We start from the raw sequence: 16,510 nt of genomic DNA, 5'->3' as shown, positions 1-16,510 counted from the left end.
TTCCTCCTGAATCCAGGGCTGGTGCTTTATTAACTTCACCACCTGGCTGCCCCTGTTTTTCTCTTTTAACCAGGGTTGTGGTTTTTTTTTTGGGGGGGGGTGGACGAGGGTGAGAGAAATCATGAATTCATAGCCCAAACACAGAAGTCACAGTCAAATGAGAGAGTTCTGCTATTCTGATATAGCCTTGTTTCCACTTTCCTGCCAGCACAGTTACAAAGAAGGCAAATTTAGCCCCAGAGAAAACTAATATTTCTTTATAGCAAATAAAATCCTATTTTATATTAGATGAGTTTCATCAGAACAACAGATATTTTATTTAGTCTGTATAACTCTATAAAGTTCTATCTGGGTGACAGCAATGCAATTAGCAAAAAAAAAATAAGCCAAAGTTCAAAATTAGATAAAAAGACAAAAAAGAAAGGTAAGCTGCATTTATTCAAACTAACGTGTATGGAGGTAGAGCCCAAGATAGGGGAATCAGTGAAAAGTTTGCAATATATCCACAATCTTGTCTGAAGCCAGGGCTTAACATGGTGCCCAGCACTTAGCACAGAACCTGGTACATAGTAGATTTATTGATTGATTGACTGAAGCCAAGATTTTGATCTTAGCCAAAAAGCTGAGAGCTAATTACCAAACTCAAGCCAAGAATCTTCATGTTATCCCATTGTTTAAATATAGGGTAGAGATTGGACATATGATTTTACTAATACAGGGAAAAGTGAGGAAACTATTTATGTACCTTCTCTATAACTTATTAAGAGTTACCCAGGGCACCGAGAGGTTAAAATGACTTGTTCAGAATCATAAGGCCAGTATATGTCAGAGGTGAGACTTGAACCCAGGTTTTCTTGGCTTCAAGGCCATCTTTCAATCTGCTGTACTTTGCTTCAGAAGTAAAAACTTTATTCTATCTAATTTTTAAGGCCTTAAAAAAGGGGTATTATTTTTACTCCAAGTAAGTAGAAACAATTGCTCTTACTTTAGATTTTATTTTAAATTAATTATTTTTGAATTAAATTCTAATTAATATTCATTTCCTAATTAATACTTATTAATATCCAGAGGCAGTTCATTGTAATGGAAAGAGTGCTGGGATCAGAGGCAGGAGAGACTTAAGACTCCTGCCTTTGATATTTCACCAGGTGTCCCTCCATCATTCTGAGATTCAATTCAGCTATCCATATATGGTGACAAAAACAGGTGTAAACTTACAGAGTTGTTATGAGAAACAGTTTTTGAAAACCTTAAGGTGAATTATGAGCATGATTTGTAAATGTATATTCATTACACCTAAGAAAATTACATGAGAAATGAGCCATAATTTTCATTGCACCTCAACTTAACTGAGATTCCCTTCCCTAGGACCCATACATTGTAGTATACTGACAAACTCAGTTTCTCTTCCTATTGCTATTTAATTTATATTCTTAACAATGGAACCTCATAATAAGTTAAAATCCCAAACTCTCATCACTCTAAAGGTATGTGCAGCTCCGTAATATTGAATTTACAACAACCTCCAAAAATTGGAGAAACTGAGTTGACTGCATAATACACAAATGTGAGAAAAGGGAAATAATAAAAGAAAAGTTGTCTTAAATATTTTGTGCAATTTTATGCTTTGTATTTATGAAAAGTAGTCAGGCTTAAACCTCTAGAATGATTCCATTATTATCATGACCTTCATGTCTCACTAGTATAGTGCTGTAAAGAAGAAGCCAAGCCCAGCTATCTTCCTTCTTAACACAATTAATATCAAATATTCCCTGAAATAGATTCATCCCCTTTGGGCCTGAGAATAGTAATACTTTATACTTTCGGATTTAGAAGAAAGAAAATCCTTCAACTCTCCTCTCCTGTGGCCTCTGTTATAACAAGGTCCTCAGTGCAAAGTTGTACAGTTCTGTGAGCTTGAGGGGGAAACATCACATGATATTACAGCTAAAAGGGTAACTCTTTGTTTCTCAAGTATCTAGCATAGATTTTCCTTATAGTATGTAATTTAATAAAATATTTGTGGAACAGCCTTTCCTCAGTTCTCATCCTTCTTGACATCTCTACAGTATTTAATATTGTTAACCACCCTTTCCTCCTAGATATTCTCTCTTTTCTGGGTTTTCATAGTACCCCTTTTCCATGTTTGCCTGCTTATTCTCCGTCTCATTTGCTGTATCATCATCCATGGCCCACACTCTGGAAGGCATATCACAATTTGCTCTCCTGATCCCACTCATCTTTCTATACTCTCCCTCTCAGTGATTTCATGAGCTTCCATGGGTTCAACTGTCATTTTTTTGTAGATAACTCCTATATTCATAAACCCATTCCCAGACTCTCTCCAGAGTTCAAGGTTCATACGAGCAATCTCTTATTGGACAGAAGAAAGTAGGGGAAGTTTCAAGGGAGAAATAGAATAGGAAAGTTTGAGAGAAGAAAGATAAATTGGTTTGAAAAACAGTATTTGATTTTTACATTGCAAGGATGAAGCTGAGGGAGGGTGATTTGAAGGTTTCTCTTGAAATTATCTCCATTGACTTAGTGAATTCTTATGCATTCCAGTAAGGGATGGGACTGTTATCCAACTTTGGGTCACAGAGAGCACATGTCTAGAAGGAACCAAGAAGGTGATTTTTTTTTTTCTGAGAGCAAGTCATAATAGACCTTCACCACCAAAATCCCAAGGTTATTCCACAGATTGTGGCCGTTTTGAAAAGTACTTCAAAGTAGACTAGCAATAGTAATGCATATCATGAAATTATAAAGATTTAGGAGCTTCCCCTGGATAGGGCTGGGGTAGCTGCACCTCCTACCCTACGCTTTTTTTTATGATTAAATTTAACTCATTTTAGCCCTGAAAGTCATGCTACTACTTTCCTAGGCAGTATTTATGCCCTCAGTATAAATTTGTCTTTCTGTATGATCTGATAATTGTATTATTTATATTATTATAAAAGAAAATTGATACTTTTATTAGGTTATTTTTATTGTGACATATCCTTTTAAATTGTCCAAGAGGCTTAGTTCTTTTCAATATCCTCATTGGTGAGAGTAAATGTTTCTCTCTATCTCTCTCTTTACTTCCCTAACCACCCACTCCCCCCTCCCATAGAACACTATAGTTGTATTGATTTAAAAAAGAATTCCCTATAGTATCATCTATCCATACCATCCGTAGTGTTATGTCTTACTAGAACAAGTCTCTAAAATTGTGGACAGTTGTTCAGGTGTGTCTCAATTTTATTTTATACTATACCAGAATAATTTCCTCTAGCATATTCATTATTTCTATTATGCTTTTCCAAATTATACATAATGCCATTGTAATACTGCTTCACTGAATATTAAATGCTTAAAACAAGTGATTTTTATATTTCAGATTATTTATGGGGAAATTTCATTTTTAGAGGATGATAATGGTAGATTAGAGGCAAATAACACTTCTGACATTCACAGACAACATATAGCCTTAGCCACAGAGGAAATAAGTATTACAGATAGTCCTTAAAGTATAAGAGGTACCACACAGAAATTGTTGGTGTCTACACAGGCAATACTAGCTTTAGCGGCCCACAAAATCAAGTTTTGACTGACTTTGATGAGATGAAGAGAAATATAATTTGTTAGATGGAAATGTGTAGATTTCCTAAATCTCTACTTATAGTATGTGAGAGGGATAAGAACATTCTCTTTTCTAACCTGGTTTGATCCCAGTGCTAAAATAGTTCACTCACTTCCTGAAATCCTTAATCTTTAATCTAATACAGTGATCACCTCCTATAAAGAGATAAATAAATAATGGAATTCCTTTTTTCCCCTCTCCAATCATATATGACACTCTTCTGAATAGCCTTTTGCTACTGAAATTGTGGCTAGCTTTATAAATGGTTTAACTTAAAAAAACTTCACTCTGATACTCTAGCCTGGCATTGTAAGAATGCATGAAATTGTAAACCAGTGAATGGAGGCATAAAAGAAGAGAGAGGGATATATGAAAACAATATCAAAATTCTATATAACAAATAACAGCCCTCAACTGTTTAATTTCCTCTAATCACTAAGAATTATTAACTTTAAAAGTGTGTGTCGGGGTGGAAGGGGTGGGGGAGACAAGAACAACTATCAATTCAGGGTTTAAATCTAGTTTGGTCCAATTGGACAGCACAGTAGTATTTACTGAGCCATTTGTGTTAATTTTAGAGAAATAAGACAAATATATAATAGGAAATTGGCTACTTGAGCAAACTAGCAAAGTGAAAGCTCCTGAATTGAATATTACATGAATATTCAGACAATAGCAACCTGTTTGGAATTGCTATCAAGTATAATTCCAGAATTTATGTATTCTATCATTTCCTAGGCATAAAGCCAAAGGCTAGATGAGCAGAACATGAAATAGCCAAACCTGAAATATGTTCCAAGCCTTGTTTAGTTTAATTTTACTTACAAAGCAGAATGTGAGCATGCTATTTCGATTCACCCCTTGCAATATCCAAAAAGAATATAAGGGAGTCCAAATTGCATTTTTCCTTTTGAAATGCTCCAATCTAAGTAGCAGCATTCTAAATGACTAGCAAGTACTAAAGAATAAATAGAGATAATCTAAAGTAGACTAGGTGAGCTGAAGAAATGACAATGTTCCCATAAACTTGACTGCTGTGAAAGGGAAGGGAGTTTATGATACTCATTAATGTAGCACAAAGGTGGACTTTAGGTAACTAGATTTCTATGAAAGGGATGAAAACTCTAGGTAAGCTGAATACTTACAATAGGCCAATAATAAAGATATATACTCTCCACATAATCTCAAGTGAAACACAACTAGCCTTTTTGGAGGGAAAAGGCGAATGAATCTCTCCACATGAGGAAATAGCATTTCTTCTCTTAGAAACATATTTCTTTTTACCAATGATGAACATAAAACAGAAGTCAATAAACATTTGAATGGCTATATACAAATATTGGAAAACTTGTATAATTTGTATTTTCTCTTTAGTATTTCCACAATTTTGAGATTTTGAATATGAATTTATAATTAGTAGGAACTGTGCAAGAAAGATAAATGTCAAGGCATTATTTCAGAACATAAGATCTTGCTGCCTTTGGACAGAATGAGAAAGTTATAAGCCCAGAGAAAGAACAAGGGTTATAACGTGCAATACACAATGATATTCAAGAAGTCTTATGTGTAAGACTAATATGTATGTATGTATGTATGTATGTATGTATGTATGTATCTATCTATCTATCTATCTGTGTGTGTGTATGTGTTTGGATCTGTGGTTTCAATAAGACAGTGAGCATCTAACCACTATTATTTATAGATACGTTTTGTGTAACATCAGATATTTTAGGCCCCTGTTAGTTAATAGGCCTAAATGTCCTCATGTTATACATGAAATTCTTTGTTTTTTTCTGTCACAAAAACAGGATCTAAGAGTTATTGAAATAATTTGTTTACTTGCCAGGAGTTTTAAAATTTTACTTACAAAGTCCAAATGTCTTATTGATTCGAGTTTAATTTTGAAAGTTCTGTTAGGTATTGTTGGCTAAACCAGTTCCATCCGCCAAACTGCACTAAATAAAGATGTTTATAGATTCTTGTTACTAAAAATACCTTGGTTTCTCTAATTTGGTTTTTGTTTGTATCATTAACTCTGGACCAATTTACCATTTATATTCTTCTAAAGACAAAGGTTAAACAACAAAAAAAAGACATATGTATTATAAAACTGCAAGTATAATGCACAGTACTGATATGCTCAAAGTACATGCATTTAAATTCCTTTGTATGGTAATTTATGGAGATCATGCCTTCAGACTGCACTATGAACATACTCACCCCTAACAAGAAGATCTGCCTCATCTGACACACTGTCGGCTGTGGTCTGTACCCTGCAGCCATATCTCCCAGCATGCATCAGAAGGATGTTCCTGATCATTAAATCTGCAGAGGATGCTTGCTGAAAGAGGGATGAAGTGCCAGTTTAAAATGTTGCAAACCTGCCTGGTTCAAGGTGGTTTTTAAGGGGGGAACTTTGCAAATTTAGACAAAGTATCCATTTTAGGACTTTACAATTTATATTACGACAATTCAAAATTCAAACATGTCCTACTCTAAGGAAAAGTTAATTATTTTGAAGCAGTTATTAATTGGGGATAAAAGACATTGACATGTTTATGCTGCATTTAGAGATTAAACAACTAAATCAAGCCCTTTTAGGAAATATATTTGATATATACATTCAAATTTATCATAGCTTTCAAAATTCCAGAAAAATGATCAATAAACAATAAAATGCAGTTTTATTACTCATGGATTGTCACATTTTTGTATTAAGAATGAACATGTTCCTAATGGGCAAAACAACTTCTAGGAAAGTGAGAAGACAGAAAAGAGATCCCTATATTAGCTGACTATAGTATCTCCTTGGATTGGGCCATGGGAAACAGTCTCAGGAAAGGCCTGAGCTGTTGTTTTTTAGTCTCCTAACCACATTCCTTAGCAAAAGATGAATTCCTTTCATAGCAATCAAGACCAGGGTGTTAAGATTAGCACCAATCTTTCTTAATCAGTGTTGTAAGTTATAGCATGCACAGAAAACTGAAAACACCCTATTCTTGGCTGGAGGATGATTAGAACATAATCAGAACAACTGCAGTTACTGTGATAAATAGGCATCAAGGAGAATACCTTTTGGATTTATCAGTTCACAGGATCTGTGATGATCTTATACTTTAGAATGAATGGTGCAAACAAACCATTCATTATTTAATTTTGTCTCTTGCTCTCTCAGAGAAGAAATGATTTCCTTTATTATGATGCATATGTGAAGATCAGCTATTTATAAAAACTAGATGAACATTTGTTTCAGGTAATGATATTATAAAATTTAAATTCTTTTTAAAGCTTCCATGATACAAAGGACAAGTGAATGAAATGAGTCCGGGTATCTCTTGCATGGAGGTCTATTGTTGGCAATGATTGCTTCAAATATTACCCATATTTCTGTTAGTTAATAATATCCGAGCACATAAATGAATGTTTAAAGCATGATATAATAAATTGAAAGGCAAAAATAATCTGTTTGGGATCCAAATGAAGTCATATGATGGTTATTTGGGTCAAGAAGGATAGCTTATTTATGGAACACTGTAGATGGGATTCTTGCAATGGGTAGACTGTGTATTGGCTAGCTTCTGAGGTTTTTCCTAATTCTACACTTCTATAATTTTATGATTCAACTGTAAAGGTAGCCTAGTGGAGAGTAGGGTCACAAGTACTGCCTCTGACACATACTAAGAAGTGTGGACTTGAGCAAAGTACCTGACCTTTCAGTGTCCTTGATAACTTTCTAAGACTAGATAAGTTGCAACCTAGTTGAGGATCTGTATTGTTAGAAATATTTCCATACTGTGAATTCCTCATGTAGAGGAAATCCAAGATTTGAAAAAAAAAACATACACACATACATACTATGATAAGACAATTACATTTTAATACTTTGCTTGTTCTTAGAGCATAGTTTATTGGATATTCTGCAACAATTTTAACTTTGGTTCTTTATTCAAACAGTTTGACATCATGAAAATTCTGACAATGACACTAGCAGTTAGGAGTGCTTTCTTATATTGTAGATAATATGAATATATTGTTTTCTGGTTAATCTTCAGAAGTTGCTGGTGGGTCTTTAAGTGTGGTATCTTCAGAAATAGATGACTTGTTTGAGCTACTAATTTCTGAAGCATACCTAGACTATTCCTACATCTGGAAATGCTTCATTATGAGGTTGCATTGGTATTTTTTCTAGTCTTAAACTATGATGGGATTTTGTTTTCTTATTAATAAGTTCAGAAGAAATTATTTTTCAAGGACTTAAAAGAATCCCTCATGCAAACATTATTAAGATGCAGCCTTAACTTGGAGCCTATGAGCTTTTTTCCCCCAGGGCAATGAGGGTTAAGTGACTTGCCCAGGGTCACACAGCTGGTAAGTGTCAAGTTTCTGAGGCCAGATTCGAACTCAGATCCTCCTGAATACAGGGCTGGTGCTCTATCCACTGAACCACCTTAGCTGTCCCCAGAGTCTGTGAACTTTTAAAAATATTTTGATAACTGTATTTTATATAATTGTTTTCCTTTGTTATCCTATATATTTCATCTTATGCATTTAAAACATCATTCTGAGCACATGACATAAAGAATGTTAAGATTTCCTAGTCTAGATATGGCAAGAAATGGATATATGGTGAGGATGCATTAAAATGTCATAACAAATATTTCAAAGTGTATTCTTTTTGTTCACCTGTACATCGTCCACTCCTAATAGCCTTGGGAAAAGCTGTTATACAAGACTATAACAAAGAACATTTTATGATCCTCATCTGGTTGTCCTATACTGTCTACTCCTTTCACATCTTCAGAAGGCAGAGTGTTTATAGGCCTCATACAACTTTATATCTTATGGCCATAGGTCCAGACCCATATACCTTTAAACTTTATGAATTTGCTTTTTTTGCTTTCAAGTTGGCCTTAAAGAAAATTGCTTTGCATACTTAAAGTTCCTTTTAAAATCTGTTGTGACTATTACTATTAAGAATTTTGGTTGTGTTAATGACAGAAACAATAACCATTTATAAACATAATGAAAGTTTTAAATTGAAAGAGTTCAAATCTATATGCTTCAAGATAACCTCTTCATTTCTTAGTTGATTAAGGCCTAATTAATATCATATGAGGAAATTAGCTATTAATGACAAATGTGTTCTCTTTGATACCATAGATTAGCTTAATGGTACATCTAATTAATTTAATCAGTATATTCACTGCCTACTATATAATAACTGGAAGTCATATTTTTGGATGTCTACTATGGTTCAGAGATAAAGATGGGTCATAGGAAATTGAGGAAGATTCATCCTTTTGAATTAATCTTTGCCTCATTTTTTTCCTAGCCTTAATCACTGAAGGGGTATTGCCTCAGCCAAACTGAGACCTGTTTAGTTTAAAAAGGTCAAGGTCTCCCACTCCACCTAAGGCCATCTGGAGTCTTCCTGATCTAAATCTTGCCACTGGACTCAAATGGCTCTGGAGGAGAGAGTGAGGCTGATGACTTTGCATAACCCTGCCTCACTTAAATCTAATTCACTGTAAGTCATGACATCACCTCCCTGTTGTCATGGTCCTCTTCAAGAATGAAGGACAAACAAGAACAACAATGTTTGGAGGCATAGATGGACTATAGGAAATTGGGGAAGAGTCATCCTTTTGGGTGCTGCCTGACTCAATTGCAGTCATGTAAATTTTATATAAATTTAATTTTCTAACTGATTGTATTCCCTGATGACTATTGGGTAGTGTTTTACATTTTCAGGTTTCATGATTTGTTTACTCTTATTTTTTCCCATAGAATATACATCTAATGTTAAAGTTTTAGATTGTACAAATTCTACGTAAGCATTTTTTAGAATTTTGTAGAATCTAAATAAATTTGTAGACTCCAAAAGCTTCAGTGGATAAAATTTAAAATGCGCTAGGAAGAATAGAGGGAGAAGGATTTTCAGTGTTAGTGGAAGACAAAATATCATGGGAAGATCACTAGAATGAGAATCAGGAGATAAATCTACACCTTGTTACTTGCTAGTTAGTTGCGTGATCTTGAGCAAGTTTCAATTTCTCCACATTCAAAATTGTGGGGGATCTTATATGCCTTTCTCTATTCCATTCTGCTTTTGGTATTCTATTATTCAATGGCTATTGTGTTAAAAAACAAAAGACATTGGTCTACCTTGTTAGGTTACTTCAATGTCATAAAAGAGTTATTCAGTGACACAAGTTGACAGTGAATGTGGTATAAATATCCACAAAGCAGGAATGGACTGATGATAGGGCAAATTGAACAAATGCCAGAGGGTTCAGGCTGCCTATGCTATGGAGATTTAGGAGCCACATGGGTATCATTATCAATTGGGAAGATATAAATCTTCCCTGTTGAGGCAGATCTTTATTTATTTGTTATTAAAACACCAATGATTCAGAAATGCTTGCTAATAAGCTCAGTGATCTTTGTCAGTTAAAGTATGTATAATCTGATAAACTGCTTCACACTCGCTAAGGTGGCTCCCATTAGTATCACAAAAGCTCTATGAACAATCTAAGAGGCAGCTGAAGAGACCCTTAGGAATGGGAGTGAAAGAGTGCCTTGATATGTCACAGAGTCATAGGCTCACAAATGCATTTAGAGCTGTGGGAGTCTTCAAAGGCCATCTGGTCTAAAGCCCTGCATATTAAATATGAGGAAACTGAGGACTATGAAAATTAAATGACTTGTTCAAAGTCATAAGGCATCCTGGTATCAAAGGTGGTTTTTGAAACTGGGTCCTCAGACTACCAAGCCAGTGTCCTATCCAGTGCCCCAGGCTTCCTCACTCATTTGTTCCCTTGTTCCTTTACAGAACCATAGAATTTTAGAGCTAGAAAGGGACTTAGAAATCATCTTCTCTAGGGCAGTGATGTGGCACAGTGGATGGAATATTGGCCCTGGAGTTAGGAGGACTTGAGTTCAAATTTGACCTCAGACACTTACTAGCTATGTGACACTGTCACTTAACCCCAATTGCCTCAAAAAAAAAAAAAACCATCTTGTTCAATCTCCCTACCTTACAATTGATGAAACTGAGACCAATGATAGCCTTTATATGACTGAAGGTTCAGTCATGTTCTAAATACAAGGGAGATTTTTATTCTCAATTCTTTTTCTGCCACTAAATTTTGTAATTTATCCTGTTTTATATAAATGGCTTTGCAACTCAAATAAAAAAAAACCCAGATAAATTCTATATAAAAATCCACATCACTATGAGGCAATAATGTAAGCAGATTAGGGACCTGCTGGGAGCATAGACATCAATGGGTATCAGAAGTAAAAATATAAAACATGATTAAAAAAAGAAAACTGATTTATAAGAAAATAATTTAATGGCATATAATTAATCATGTCTTCACAGCCTACAGCAAATCACTAGTTATCTAATTATGTGATGAATTTAAAATGCTCTTCAAAATCTATCAGCAAATAGGATTTTAAAAACAAATAAACCACATATACAAAAACGGAAATCTTGAGATTTGCTCTTTGGATGAACTTCCCTCCTGAACTCTGTCAGAAGTTGCACAAAATCCCACTCCCACAAACTTCTACTCTTGTACACATACCCTTAGTTAGTCTAGTTCACAAAGTATAAATTACAGGAACCATTTTAACATGCACAAAAAAGAAATATATTCTAAATAATAAGGACGTTTAGGCTATTGTATGGTCTTTTATAATAAAATGTAAGATGTTCAAAAACACTAGGAAAATTTTAATTGGGGCACATCAAATGTTTGAGTATACATAATGAAAACTAAATTTGAACAAGAATACACTGGAAAACTGGAAAATAATCTGACAGAAATTAGACCTAGATGAATACTTCATACCATATTCTACTACATATTTTAAATGAATACATGACCTTAATTAATATAAAAGACCACATCATAAAAAAATAGAAGAGCAACTTTTCATAGCTAAGGGAAAGAGATGTATTTTTTTACCAAACAAGGACTAGAGGGCAATTACAAAAGGTAATGATTATGTGAAACAGAAAAGTTTCTGCACAAACAAAATTAATGCACACAGGACATAAAGGGAAGCTGTCAAAGGGGGAAAGTTTTTGTATGAAATTTATTTGGAAAGTGGTATCAAATAATATGTAAACAATCAACACAAATATATTACTAAAAGCCATAGAAAGAGCTCTCAGAAGAACTGAAAACTATTTACAACCCTATGAAAAAGTGCTCTAAATCACTAATTACAAGAGGAAGGCAAATCAAAACAACCTTGAAGTTTTTTTTTAATCTTCTATGCTACAAAATTGTCAAAGATGACAAAATATGGGAATAATCAATGATGGAATGGTTATGGAAGATAGATGCATACTTTATTGGTAGAACTATAAATATGTACAACTATTTTGGAACACTTTGGAATTATACAAATTAAGTGACTAAAATGTCCATACCCTTTGACCCAGGGATTCCATTACCAGACTCTTGCCCTAAGAAAGTATTGGTAATAAGAAAGTCTCCATATACACCAAAAATATTTATTCCAATACTTTTTTTTGGTGATATGAAAGAATTGGAAACAAAGTTGATAACCATTGATTGGTGGAATAGTTGAACAAAGTACACAAATATCATGGGAAAGAAACCTCCTTTCTACCCAAAGGCGAATACTACATAATTACAAAGAACAAGTATAACTTGACAGCAGTGATGTAAAGAGATAACCCAAACTGACATGCTTTCCAGAGGAGGGAGGTTCATAAATGTGGTACATGGTACCCTGGTACATTTTTTTTCAGACTTTTGTGAGACATCACAAAATCTTGCTGATTCCCCCCCTTTTAATTTTTATCTTTAGCCTTTCAAAAATGTAATTTATAATATGAGGTGGCTTTCTTGGGGGTAGGGGAGGCATACAGGGGGACCTTTTGCTGATTAAAAAATAAAATACATCAATATAATGTATTTGAAAATAAACTAGAAAAGTTATTTCCAAATATTTCAGGGAACAAACTTATACTTCTTGATGGTTTTTTGCATTTCATACCATATTGGCAGGCAACAAAAATCTTTCATTTTCAACCTTTTGTTCTTAAATACTTATCTCATTTTTCTGCCTTCTCCTTTCCTCCTATTTTGTCTTGATACTTTCCTCTAATCTCTTCAAATATTTTTTCTTTTTTCCTTTCTTGGTCAGAAATTGCATAATATGCTGCTCTTCTGTGGCACTGTAGTGAGAGGTGAACTTTGTATGTGATGAGGAGGAAATTTCATTAGTCTTCAGAAAAAGATTCACAGAAGTCAGCAGAGAAAGGCAAATAAGGTCTTCTCTAGCCTGTCCTTTACTTGACTCTTCCACTTAATAGCTTGCAATCATCTATAAACAGGCTGCATCTCCATCACTGCCTATCACTGACATAAAACCAATGGCCGTATTTTTTAAAGTACTGAGCATGTATTGGGAGCCAAGAATATTCAAGGAGCTGGAATAGGCTCATTTTTAATGGATCCCTTTGTTTTGGCTTTATATATGCATCATATATATGGACAATTCTAAATAGGAGAGATTAAAAGGAAAATGATTTGATCTTGGAGACTAAACCTAAATTACCCTCTCAGTAGATTTACCGATCTTTCAAGAGGAGTAATGAGAAGAATTCATGAGGGAGCCCATTATACTTAATCTCAGCCCACAGCTTGCATTTCCTGATGGAAAACCTGCATGATTTAGTAAACTTTTAATGAAATTGTTACTTCTAACAGATGCTTACTTTCCTACATTCACACTTCACTTTCACATTCTCTCTCAGCAGTTATACTATCTCTTTTTTTGTGTTCATTGATAATCATTTTCCTTTCTACTTTTCCTTTATTGTGTCTTTGGCTTTGAGAGCTGTAGCATTAAAGGTGCTTCTGATAGCTTGAAGTTTAGAAAGGGCTGTGTTTACTTGTCCACAGAAAACTTTCCTTGTAACACCAGCAAGTGTGGAACACTTATTGGTACTGGTCACACAATAGTTTGCCTATAGCAAAAGTTCTTAAACTGTGGGTTGTGATCCCATGGGGTCACACAACTGAATATGGGGGTCATGAAAAATTTGGCAGTAAATGTTTGATTTGTATATCTATTTTATATACCTATCTAGCTGGGGTGGCATAAAAAATTTCTCAGGCAAAACAGGGGTCACAAGTGAAAAAAGTTGAAGAATCCCTGGCTTATGGGATCCTCTTTAGTTACAACATTGTACTGGTTTTTGTTACTTTCATTTTTGGCCTCTCATAGTACACTGAGATGTCCTCTTAGAAAGGAAAAAATATAGATAGGTAGAGAGAACCTCTGTATCATTTTCCTTTCTGAATCCTATTTGTTCAATTTATTTTGCTTCCCCTCATGTGCTTTGTTATTTCCCCACCCCTTTTTAATTATTATTTTTTTTTACAATTTCTAACTATGTCTGGATTCTTCTCAAATTTATTAACAAATTAATTTTCATGATTCTATTATTATCACTTTGTAAATGTAAATTTGCAAATGCAGTTTGCTAAACTATTAATTTTTTTCCCCTTAAAAGAATTTTATTTTTTTCAAATTACATGTAAAGATAGTTTTCGACATTCATTTTTGTAAGATTTTGCATTCCCGAATTTTTCTTCCTCCCTTCCTCTCTTTCCCCTCCCTAATACAGCAAGTGATCTGATAAAGGTTATGTATGTACAATCATGTTAAACATATTTCCACATTAGTCATGTGAAAGCAGAGTCAAAACAAAAGGGAAAAAACAAAGAAAGAAAAAAAAACCCAAACCAAAAAAACCCAAAGTGAATATATATTAATTTATATATATATATTAATTTCTTTTGAGGTACTTGGATTACAATTAAAGTAAACTGTTACTAGCTGGTAGTGATGCCTTGGTCATATGCTCTGAAGCAAAATGTATGTATGTACATATATAAATATATTTTAAGACTATCTTTTCAAGGCTGAAAATGCAGGGTCCACTCATAGAACCAATCCTACTCTGACTGGCATGGGAATTTGACCTTTTCAGTTTCTGACCTTGCCAGTTTTCCCCTCCTTAGGAAGCATGGTGTCCCTCCCATTCCTGGTGGGCTCTCAGTATTATTGTTAACTTTCCTGAAGATATCTGATCCACCAGCCTCAACATCTTTGTCAGCAGAGATTATAGGTGGGAGCTGCCATATCTGGCAAAATGTATGCATTTGAAGCTGAGAACCTGACAGTAGTATGAAATTTCCAGACCTTTCCTTAACAACAAAAGCATATAGAAACAACTAAACGTAACAATAAACAATCAAGTGCATAGTCTTAGAGAATGTTGAGTATCTTGAAGGAATAAGAACCTAGATATAGCTTGGTACTTTTCTTGATAATTAGAAATTATTATCAATCACCCCTTAATCTACACTTGATATCCCCAATCTTGGTTAGAGATTTCTTTTCATAAATCATTCTTTTTAAGAGTTCAGTCTTAGAGCAGTTTCCTTTCTACTTAGTGAAAACCCCCTTTATCTTTTCTTTTATATCCAGAAATTTTAACATTTATTTAACTTTATTCATTGATTCATTGATTCACTAATTGATTGATTCAAGTATTTGTTCTCAATTAACGAAAGCAAAGCTTGTTTTCTATTTGAATTTTTCTACTCTTAGCTCCCATTTCTTCAAATGCTATAGAAACTGAGAAATGTTTCAACCATTTTAGGTATTTTTACAACCTTGTATAATTTTGTTACTTTTCATTTTTTGATTCACCTTCCTATATATTTATATATGTACATACATACATTTTGCTTCAGAGCATATGACCAAAGCATCACTACCAGCTAGTAAAATGCGGTGATAGTATTTTTTCTCATTGGAAAGGGATTTCTTCTCTTCTCTCACATACTTTCCTCTTAAACAGTTGCTGTTGCTTGAGATTTAAGTATAATAGCACATTTAAGCCAGCGAAATTTCTCCTAACAACCTTCACATTTACAACTCACTTCCTTATATGGATTGCTTTTTGGGGGGTTAATTTTTTTTTTTTACCATCAGCTACTTATCTGAAACAACAAATTAAACTGAAAACTCGGTGGGATTTTTAAACAGTGAACGTAATTTAACCACAATAATAAGGGTCACCATGGGAGAAGTATCCTGAATCTATGGAGAAGTTAAGAAACAATTAAAAAAATTGAATCAATTTTGGAAAACGTTATACAGAGGGAAAGTGCTGACTTTCCCAAATGGTCAAGAGCAATTTATGAAGGTTCTTCCTATTCCACATTTCAATGTGCTTCATAACTGATGTATGAAATCTCATGAATTTGCATTCTTTCATAATATTCACATCAGTTAACCAGTCACTTAATCAGTACTTATTAAGTGCTTACTATAAGCCAGGAACTGTACTAAGCTCTGGGGATACAAAAAAAGGTGAAAAGAATCTCTGTTCCAAAGGAGTTCACATTCTCATATGGGAGACAATATGTATATGCAAGGTACTAGGTATATATGAGCTACATAACAGAGTAGAAGGGAAATTAGGTCACAGAGGGAGGTGGTAGCAGCTAGGGAGAGCAGAAAGGGCCTCTCACAGAAGGAGAAAATTGAGTCTTACCAGAAACCAGTTAATAAGGAGAGTAGTTCAAAATGATTTAATTCAACCATTTAAAATGATAAAACACAATTAAAAAAAACATTTTGTCCATTCAATTTTTTTCTACCATCATAAGTATTACTCCAACAAGAGTCATTCACAGGAAAATTAATGATATCATTCTTTCCAGTTTACCTAATATAAAATATCACTGTCCATATAAAAGTAGGCAAAATGACTATTTCGCACCTATCTTTTTCTTAATTTGCCTTAATTCACTTTTCTAC

At 34.0% G+C, this 16,510-nt stretch overlaps 1 protein-coding gene across 1 annotated transcript in view; it reads right to left on the bottom strand.

Annotated features, from left to right (window-relative positions):
• Positions 1-16,510, bottom strand: part of CNTN5 (contactin 5) — a 1,623,595-nt gene that overhangs the window by 118,123 nt on the left and 1,488,962 nt on the right. The window contains 1 exon segment of the mRNA XM_043997073.1: positions 5,846-5,966. Coding sequence (XP_043853008.1) covers positions 5,846-5,966 — 121 coding nt within the window.

This window comes from Dromiciops gliroides, chromosome 3, assembly GCF_019393635.1.
Source record: "Dromiciops gliroides isolate mDroGli1 chromosome 3, mDroGli1.pri, whole genome shotgun sequence".
Classification (NCBI taxonomy): Eukaryota; Metazoa; Chordata; class Mammalia; order Microbiotheria; family Microbiotheriidae; genus Dromiciops; species Dromiciops gliroides.
The sequence above is the reverse complement of the archived record's forward strand: the minus strand, read 5'-3'. Positions and strand labels throughout refer to the sequence as shown.